The 10533-nt window shown below is 47.0% G+C and overlaps 1 protein-coding gene across 1 annotated transcript; it reads left to right on the forward strand.

The window, feature by feature from the left end:
• Positions 1-3821: 3821 nt before the first annotated feature.
• On the forward strand, positions 3822-9222 carry RXFP3 (relaxin family peptide receptor 3). Its single transcript, XM_032992322.2, has one exon. It carries the CDS (start codon positions 3971-3973, stop codon positions 5306-5308), a length of 1338 nt encoding a protein of 445 aa, XP_032848213.1. The 5' UTR covers positions 3822-3970; the 3' UTR covers positions 5309-9222.
• Positions 9223-10533: the final 1311 nt, after the last annotated feature.

Here is a 10533-nt window from a genome sequence, read left to right on the forward strand (position 1 = left end):
AAATGAGGAGAGGACATGAACATGATTTTTTTTTTTTTTCAATTAAAATTTGTATCTGTATTCAAGTAATACTTTCTCAAGAATATGTCTGTGGTCCATGAAGCATACCTGTGATGGTATGATCATTCTGCTAGATAACTGAATATGTCAATTATGTTATCTAACAGAGATTTTGTAATGAAAACCTGTATACATTTCCTTCTATGCTTTTAACAAAAGAATTGCCATGAATTTTGGATACACACCAAGTCACACCAAACCTTCACTCTCAAGGTGGAGAAACTCAAGCTGTAAAATCCAGTTCAAAATGTAAGTGTTAACAGTTATTGTCTGAGTTTAGTCAAAAGTGTGGGGTTATAGCCCTGAGCTCATAAAAAGCCAAAGGGAGACCATATAGGTTCTAGAAATTAGAACTGAGAAAGTAAACAAATATGAAATGTCTCTTTTTTCTTGTTTCTCTTTCCTTCTCCTGATCCAAAATTTTGTTTTAATGAGAAGAAAATGCCATTAAAAGAATTACTCATCAAACATACGGCAAGAATGCAACATTTAAGAATAATATAAATCCCATTTATGTAACACATATTAATAACTCTTTTTAATTAGATCTGTTCAAGAGCTTTACTATTACTGTTTGTTGCCTGGGTATGTTGGATGGAAAAAGACAAAAAAAAATCCATTGCTACTACAAAAATACCCCAAGAAATAGTCCTGGGTTTCTGCATTTAAAATAGTGATGCAATCAGTATTTCAAAAATCTCCTTTAAGCCACAAAAATTATTTCCATATTGAAAACAGAACCCCATCTCCCTTGCCAAAACATTTCATAACCATGTATAGCTGCCTCAGTCACTATTGTAATCATAATCAATCTTTCATTTGTGTACAAGGTCTGTAAAGGAAGTGAAAAATTATAGGGATCCTTTGAGGTAAATTGTAGGAAGATTATCATTTGCACCGAATGTTTATTTGGCATATTTATCTGAAACATTTTTAAAGGCTATTTGACAAATACCTGCAGGGACACTTTTATCTCTGACACAATGTAGTCAAAATCGATGGGCAGCTTCTGTTGGTGATCTGAACTGGTGCAAGCTTTTCAGGTTTACTGTACAGATTGATGGTACCTGAAGGCAAACTAGCAACCTTAGCCCCATGAATTATTTTAGCATAGCACCATATAAAACCCAAAAAGCCTCTTACAAAACTCTACAGGATCTGTTCGAGATTTCCAAAGTAAACAAATCGGCCACTATTTCTCTGTTATCACCAAAATACATATGAAAGCCTATGGTCAGCGAGTTTATTACAGTTTTCAAAAAGTTTGAGTCAGTAACACCAATTACACTGACACTTTGATAAAGAGAAAACTCCATAAAGTTACATATTAGCAACAAGCCTTTCGCAGCATTGGTGGAATATTTTCCAGAATAATAACACTCCAATAGTGTATGTGATGAATTTTGCAATACTTTTTCAGAATAGCTGATGACTTTTTTAACATTTTTCCAGCTACAGAAATGTTCTGGTGATGTGATGAATAAATTATTCAGAGAATACTTCTTTTATTATTCTCTGGGTGCAGCAAACTCCCTTCACCTGCCTCTAGAACTTCTCTGGGGTGAAGAATGATGAAAGAAAATGACAAACCACCCAAGACTGAAAAGGACCATGTCTGTTGGTCAGAATATGAGCAAAAATCCCAGACAAGCATTTCTCACATGCAGGTCTGATTTCAAAATCCACTACCATTGTTCCCATGAGGTACCTCAGTTCATGCTCTGTTGCTTTCTCTGGGTGGCTAACACAAAAGGCAGTATATCTTAAAACATGATTTCCCACTCCTTTCTGAATCTTTATTACTGTTCAGCCTCCACCATCTATCAACAAGATGTGCCAAGCAGGGAAGTAGTCAAATGGTAGAATAAATTATATTGTGCAAGATGTGGTTTCTGCATTTTTTCCAGTGAAATGTTCAAAATTGGGCATGGAGGTAGCAATGTGATCAGAATGAGGCAGAATTCAATTCAGTTAAAAAAAAAATCCACTTCTGCCCTGTGCATCCCACTAATGATTTACCAAGTGAATGTGTCATAGTCTCTGCATGGCTCAATTACAGATTATTTTTTAATTGTGACCTAATAGTGGAGGGACCAAGCAGAGGGGAAAAATTGAACTAGGACTTGCATATTTCAAATATTTTACTAACCTTCATGTTGGATAAGTCCTGACACTAACACTAAGACAGCACCTCCTGTACTGTTTGCAGAACCTCTGCAGTGGCACAGCTCTGCTTAAGACTCAGCAATTTCACTTTGCTTCTTTATATGGTTGTTGCATTGCTGGTGTTGAAGGACCGTTGGCTTTCTCGCCCGCCTGTACTGACAGTTGGCTGTGCGACACAGGTGGGGCTGATAGGGTGGTTGTTTCACTGCAAGGGTGGTTTACTATGGGTGAGAGAATTTGAGAAACTGTTGCCATTCCCAGGCTAGGGGATGCAATTTAATGCTCTACTATTGAAAATGCTACCTGAATGCAGCCCTAGTCAGTGATTAAGAGGTATGGAAGCCTAGAAAAAAATCCATAATTTGGAGAAAGTGGGGAAGAAATGTCAGGAGTGCATTTTTCAAGGCTTCTTGCAGTCAGCCTTTTGAAGGCTCATTATTTCAATTTTTTTGTTTCATTTTAGTACCAGTGTACTTAGTGTAGCAAGTAATCTGGAGGCTAAGCCTACCCAGAGCGCTGCATTACTAATTCCAGTAAATTGTGCACTCATTAGACGCAATACGAATGATGCATGAAACTTCCTAATTACTCTCGTTCCCCTTTAGCACTCCCATGAGCTGCCTGATACTTTCACTGTAGATGGAAACGAGATGGAGGAGTGGACTGCTGGCAACAAGTGGCACACGCAACAGTGTCCTTGCAGGCGTTTCTACAGGGCGAATCCGTTTAAAGACAATGAAGAAGTAATTTACTTGTTAAACCTTCCCTTGATCTCCCCCCAGATGGCTGACTGGCAGTGCTCAATTTAGGTATACTTAGAGCCGATTTCGCTTCCAAAGCGCGCGCTCACTTTGCTTTCTTCACAAGCAGAACGGGAGAAGGAAAGCCTCGGGCCCTGCCCCCGTGGGTCGCTTTCTGTCTCTGCGGCAGACCCCTCGGGACAGCGGGCGCCGGGCGGGCCGGTCGCACGGCAGGGACGGGGCGGGCTGCCGCCGCCGAGCGCCGCCGCTTCCCGGCGCGCCGGGGCCCCCTGCGGGCGGCTGCCGGGGCCCGCGGCCGCCCCTCTGCCTCCCGCGGGGCCGCCTGCTGCCCGCCGCGGGCCTTGCCCGCTTGTGCCTCCCGCCCCAGCACTGCGTGCTACCGGCGGCCGCACTTCACGGCTTCTTTGCCCGCGCCCCTTCATTTTAAAACCGGGGAGAAGCCGCGCCCAGGGTTGGTGGCGAGGTTTCTCGGGGAGGAACGCGCGGGTTGTTTCCGACTCGCCCTGCACCTGAGCAGAGGTGGGACAACATCCCAAGCGCGGGAGGGAGGGCAGGGGGAATTTATTTCTGAAGCTGACCCGCTGAGCGGACTTTTTGGGAGAGGGCGTCGCCTCGGGTCGGGCCAAACTGAGCCCACGGAAACGCGCCGGCCGGTGGGTTCACACGCCGGTGCGGGCGGAACAGGAGGGAGGCGAGGAGCGGGGATGAAGGCGGTGTGAGAAGGGCGGGGAGGGGATGGGCGGGGGGGGGGAGGTCGGGGGCGCGGCCGCCCGCCCGCGCTCAGCACCCGGGAGAGCTCCGCCGCTGCACCGCGCATGCCCCGGCCCCGCCGGCGCGGATATAACCGCGGCGCGGCGCGGCCCCGCCGTCAGCTGCGCGGCCCCGCGGGAGCGAGGGAGTCGCTGCCTCCGTCCCCGCCGAAACGGCTGCTCGGGGGTCTGGGGAAAGGCTCCCGTGGACCCGTCGCCCTCCCCTAGCATGGGATGGACGAGCCGTGCGAGCGCGGTGCCTGCTCGCCGGCCGCCGGCATGAAGGAAGGAGCGGACTGGGAGTCCTGGGGCGCGCCGCTGGGTTTCCTGGAGGGCGCCCAGACGGGCAACAGGAGCAACGTGTCCTTCCTGCAGCTTTTCAAGAGCATGGACCTGGAGCGAGCTGACGGGATGCAGGGGGACAGCTCTGACGTCGTGCGGATTGTCATCTCGCTGGTGTACTCCGTGGTGTGTGCCCTGGGGCTGGTGGGCAACCTGCTGGTGCTCTACCTGATGAAAAGCAAACAAGGCTGGAGAAAGTCGTCCATCAACCTCTTCGTGACCAGCCTGGCAGTGACTGACTTCCAGTTCGTGCTGACCTTGCCGTTCTGGGCAGTGGAGAATGCGCTGGACTTCAACTGGCTCTTTGGCAAGGCAATGTGTAAGATTGTCTCATATGTGACAGCCATGAATATGTATGCCAGCGTCTTCTTTCTCACTGCCATGAGTGTGGCTCGATACCGCTCTGTGGCTTCCGCTTTGAAGAATCAGCGGCGAGGTGACCCACTGGGTGGCTGCTGCTCTGCCAAGTGGCTTTGTGCACTCATCTGGCTGTCCGCTATCCTGGCTTCCCTGCCCCATGCCATTTTTTCCACCACTGCCACTGTCTTTGATGATGTGCTCTGCCTTGTCAAGTTCCCCGAGGGCCGAGGCAGCAATGCCCAGTTCTGGCTGGGTCTGTATCACATCCAGAAGGTGCTGCTGGGCTTCGTGGTGCCACTGGCCATCATCAGCCTCTGCTACTTGCTCCTGGTGCGCTTCATCAGTGACAAGCATGTTGGCAGCACCTGCAGCAGCTCCAGCACCAAGCGCCGCTCCAAAGTGACCAAGTCAGTGTCCATTGTGGTGCTGTCTTTCTTCTTGTGCTGGCTGCCTAACCAAGCCCTCACAACCTGGGGCATCCTCATCAAACTCAACGTGGTGCACTTCAGCACTGAGTACTTCCTCTCCCAAGTGTACCTCTTCCCTATCAGCGTGTGCCTGGCCCACTCCAACAGCTGCCTCAACCCCATCTTCTACTGCCTCATGCGCAGGGAGTTTCGCAAGGCACTGAAGAGCCTCCTCTGGAGGATCACCTCACCTTCCCTCACCACCATGCGTCCTTTCACTGACACCACAAAGCCCGAGCAGGAGGAGCAGGCCCTGCATGCCTTGGTGCCTGCCCAACCCGTCACTGCTGCTTCCCCTGCTGCAGCCTTCCAGCCGGAGGTGGCCTACTACCCCCCTGGGGTGGTAATGTACAGCAGCCGCTATGACCTGCTGCCTGCTAGCTCCACGGAGCAGCGCTGCTGAGATGGGCAGGGGGCTCAGGGGGGTGGGACTGTGTGTTCTGTGCAAGGTATGGCCCTGGGATATTGAATGCCAGGTAGGGACAAGGGGAGGAGGGATGGGTAAGGGAGGGTTTCTGTGTGAGAGATGCTCTTTTGGGGTTGTGTCTGCTCTTGGAACCTTGTTGATGGCAATTGTCTTGAAAATGTCTCCCAGACGGGAGAATAGGAGTAGGAGGAGGCAGTGGTGGTGCACTGGGGATTGCGGTGTCTCTAGGAAATGTTTTTTAGTGCTTGTACCTCCTCTGGAGAAGAGGAACAGGGGAAGGTCACAGGAGTATGCAGGATGTGCAAGGCACCATAGGGAGGAGAGGGGCTGGGTGGGGTGGAGTAAGACTGGGTGGCCTCAGCTGTGTCCCCCCAACCTGGAGGTGCAAGCAGAAAGAGGCCAGCATCCCTCCCACCCCTCTGTACGTGTTTGTGACAGGGGGAGGGAGCTGGGCTGCCTTCTCACAGCTGCATGGCACCATAAATGATGCCTGCCCAGCTGTGGTCACTGCTCCCTGGGCTCCAGTGAGGGCACAGAGATCAGACAGCCTACCTCCTGTTTCATACCTGCCCTGATGGGAACAGCCAGGACAAGTGGGTATAAGGCTCCTGCTTGTTCAGGCTTGATCCCTTTCCTCTCTCTTAGGGACCCAGGAAAGAGAGGGGAGGAGCAGCACTGTGCTCCCCTCTGCATCTGTGTGGGATCTGCTTTCCCATCTCCCCCCATCCCCTCTGCTGCTGCCAGAATAGAGAGCAACCCTAACAGCCAAGGATGAAACCCAAGGACAGGACTTGCAGCTTCATGGAGAGGTGTTGCTTTGCCCATGTTTGGAGGGGAGGGTGTGAGCCCCCCAATATTATGTTCCCCAGCCTTGCACCAGGGAGGGAAGCCCACCACCCCAAACCTTGTGCGGCAAGGCGGGTGTCTCTCCCAGAGCACTGAGGCTGCAGGCTTTGTTCTTGCTGTGCTTCAGACTGTTTGTATTTCACTCCAGGATATCAGCACAACTGTAAATAAAAAAAAAAAAAAAGGAGAAAACACAAATCATAGCTGCTTCAAGCCACTTGCTCTAGGATACTTCTGGGTTCACCTAAGACCAAGCACAAAGGTTTTTGTTCTGATAAAGTGTTCAATTCCTCTGGTGTGAGCAGCCCTCAAGCCTGCGGTTCAGTGCTCTCACACCCTGGAGAAGTGCAGGGATAATGCTTGTCCCAGCCTGTGTACCAGAGAAACATCTGGGAAATAATTTGATGTTGATCTAAAATGAACTTCTAAGGGCATGAAAAAAGTGTAACTTTAAGCTGTGAAACTTTTTATGGTAGGGTTACTTTTTAAAATAATTTTTTAAATTATGAGGAAAATAATTTTAGATGGAAAGTTAAAAATATTTCTTTTAAAAGATGGAAGAATGCAGCAGTTCTTGTTTTGTTGTCAAAACACAAGTTTGTTAATCCCAAATACTGCATATGGGTTGAATATATAGATACAATATTCAGAACCCCTCTCTGTTTCCAGCCACTTCCCCCTCTGCCTAACTCCAAGATCTGCCCGACTCTGCTAAAAAAAAAAAAAATCTGCAGGGGGTTGTTTGTCACCTCTAAGTACTGATGTGGAGCAAAATTGGCATTTCTTTCCAGAGAATATTGCAGTGCCATTAGTGGCAATTATGCTTTGTAGACTCTATTAGGTTTACTGTACATGTTGGTAACTCCTGTTGTAAAATTCAGGTTTGGTGTGGAAGCAACTGGTTCTGTAACTTGAAAGGAGAAGCTGTTCTGTTTTTTTTTCAAGGCAAAAGAGACTTCTGCTACAGCCTTGGGTGCTTGCTAACTGGGAAGATCCAGGTGACTGGAGAAGAACAGCAGAAGCGAGCTGGCAGCTGATGGACGTGCTTCTATAGAAGCAAAGACTTTGAAGAAATCAGACATATCCACAGAAGAACTTGAGCATCTACGTACTGTACAACTGCCCCTTTAAGTTCCTAAATCCTGACTTGGCTGCCAGTTGAAGTGTGTAGGTACTTAAAGTTTTTTCTAGTAAAACTTTTTGTGCCTAGAAGTCTGCTCCTGAGCATGCCTAAATCTGCTTAAGTCTGTAGCATTATCTCTGTGCTTCATGGGGATCTGTCAGGACTGGCCGCAGTGTGTATCCTAAGTGAGGGAGGCAGCTCTGCAGCCCAGCAAGGAACACCTGTGCCAGGCCACACTAAATTAGGAAGCACTGTAAACTTAACTGATTTCCCCCCATCCCTTTGCATCTCTGTCTAGATATGCTTCTCCTGTCCCACCTTCAATGCATGAGCAGATTATGCTTCCTCCTGTTCCTTTCTGAAACACTAAATAAGTGGGTGGAGCTTTTGCCCACAGACTAGGAGGCTCAGCTTCCCTGCTTCCATATCCTCGGGGAATGACTGAATCTCTGGACTACTCTATGACTGCCCAAATCCTCTGGCTTGAAACAGTTCCCTGTTGCATGAGTCACTCACCATTGCTGGATCATAAAGGGAAAAAGAGCCCTTGAACACTTCTTTGCAGCATAGTGGTTAGGGTGTGAGACCCAAAGGGAAAGTGACAAGGCTTTTTTCCCTTGTAAATACAGAAGAGAAATTGGATCCAGTTCTGGATTCTAGGTCTCCCCTTTCCAAGAACAATGATTAACTTGGACCAAGGTGCTGGTTCAGTTAAAGTTTCAGTATGTCATGCAAGAGCCCGAGAGCTTTCTAGACCTGTACATCTAGCAGCCTAATTTGTCAAAGGATTTGCAAGAAATGCATCTGGGTCTCATTCTGGGAGAAAGCCCTAATGCCTGTGCTAACAGATAAAGAAAGCTAAACTGTTGTGTGAGAAAAGGATACCATGAACACTTAATTCCAGTGTTCAGAGAGATCTAACTGTGTCTCTGTAGGCCAGGAGAAAGTGCCTAAATTAAGAAAAGGGGATTAATCTCAAAGCCAGACTATCTTCTTAGTGTTTGCTTTTGAATACCATAGTTTCTTGCTTGGCTTGCCGTAATTTTAATCCCTATCCTGATGCCTAAATGTTCTTGTGCATACATAAAAAACTATCCAGGTGTCTAAAGCATAACTATGAATTCCAGTAGATAGCAAACTGCCTAAAAGACATTCTCTTCAGTGCTCAGCATGACAAAACCCATGTGCTTTTGTGGGTGTCAATGTAGACATAATTTTATGTCAGCAAAGCAACACAGTAAAATAGATGATGTTCAGAAAAAAACCCTGGTTATCCCAGAATACTAGCAAGATACCATACTCGGAGGAAGCCCCAGATATCTGATCACTAAAGGCATAAAAACCTTACATTTGGCAAATCATCCAAATAGGAAAATACCTTGGGTGTGTAGGGACTGGACTATGGACTTAGAGAGCAGCTCTCTCAAGGTGCTGATCCATCAAGTGTAGGTCATGAATCTTCTGTTCAAAAGAGGCACAACCCACCCACAATTGGCCAAATGTTGGTTTAGGCCAAAAGCAACCTGATCCGGCAGTTCAGGTTATGTGGGTCAGTGTGTATCCAGCATGGCCAAAAGCACTGTTCTAGCTGTGCATGAGCAGAGAGAAATTTTGCTTCACACGTGCTCTGAGTCTCAACTATCAGTGCATGAAATCTGGGCTCTGTGTTGCATGGGCAGGATCACCAGCCTGGGCATTGCAAAGAAGGGTCAGTTCTGAGTGTGCACACAGCACCAGGCCTGTGGTCTGCACAGAGGGTCTTTGCAGCTCCAGCTCTGAGACTACACATTAACAACAAATCCTACTGGGTATCTGAGGGTTTCCTCAGTAATCAGTACAACACGCTTCAAAAACACTCCTGTTTCCTCCGAATGTTCGTGTCTTCATTTGTAACTATCATCTTTTCCTGGCCTAAAATAAACAAAGCTGAAGAATACAAAACAGTACTTACAGAGTTCTTTAAGAGATTTTCGTGACGGGTCTCCTCCTGTTACAGATTCCTGGTGGGGTGCTGGTAGAGGTGGACAATGCTACAAAATGATAGGGAACTGAAGGTCTAGGCTGACATCTAGTGACAAACTGGAAGAACCTTCAAAGCCCAGATATTCTCATTAGGCGCTGGCTTTGATTGCCTAGGGACTTTTAAATACGTCCCTCCCTCAAATAACTAACCAAGCTCTTAATGTAATAACAACCTCCAACTGCATTTCGAGGTTTCCCTTTGAAAAGCCTCATTAGTAGAGATATTGCCTCACTTTCTCTTTGAGGTATTCTGGCACTCACTGTAACCGTAAAAGCCAGTCCCCTTCATTCCTATTCATGACTGTCTGCTTTAGAACTTATTATTCAGCTAAGTGTCTGTGCAGAAACTCTGATTTAATCCGTATCCCTGAGCTTCAGCAGGTACAGGTATGGGCGCAGTGGAGCTCAAGGACATTAGATTTGGAGCTTAGATCTTATAGTGAGGGTTATTTCCTTCCTGCTTCAAAAGAGAAGTCTGATCAATCCATTCAGAGGGTGTTATTGAAAATATCTTTTTATCATGATTAGGCAGTTATAAGAATCTCCTCTGGGTACATTCTCAGCTTCAGGCAGTGCAGCAGCAGTTGAGACAGAGTCTGCAAATAAAGGCTGGGCAGCCAGTTAACTCATTCCTTTGGTAAAGTGTAGCTGGTAACATGCCTTAGACATGTTCCCTAGCTGCAGGGAGTTGTTTTCCTTAGAACCATTTATTTCAAATCCATATGAATTTGCAGATATATGCAGGTTTCTCAGCCCATGTTCGTGCATAGCCTCAGAGTCCTTCCCAAAATCTTAACTGTAAAATACAGATTCACAGAATGGCTGAGCAAATTGGGCCAAAAAAGCAGCTGGAGACAGAACAATTTATTCATCTGTGCAAGTTTTTTCAAACTTTGACCCACCTGGTTGGGGAGGACTGCAGACTATTCAGTGTAGGAAATAACAAAATAAAGGTAGCCCACTCTTATTTAAACTCTCTCCCTCACTCATCCATTCCTTGGGACAACGAGATACTATTTCTTCAAAGACCTGTGTTTTTTCCTTGCACAGACCAACTAAATGAATATGCTCGTTGCATAATGATCAAATTAATTATTCAACACTGATTTCTAGCATTGCTGTTCAATGAACCTTTCCACTTTTGTTCAGAGTTCACATCTAACCTCATGCTGGATAAAATTGAAATCTTGTAGAAAAAAAAAAATCGTCT

The sequence above is a fragment of the Tyto alba genome, unplaced genomic scaffold (genome assembly GCF_018691265.1).
Source record: "Tyto alba isolate M040663 unplaced genomic scaffold, T.alba_DEE_v4.0 Super-Scaffold_42, whole genome shotgun sequence".
NCBI lineage: Eukaryota > Metazoa > Chordata > Aves > Strigiformes > Tytonidae > Tyto > Tyto alba.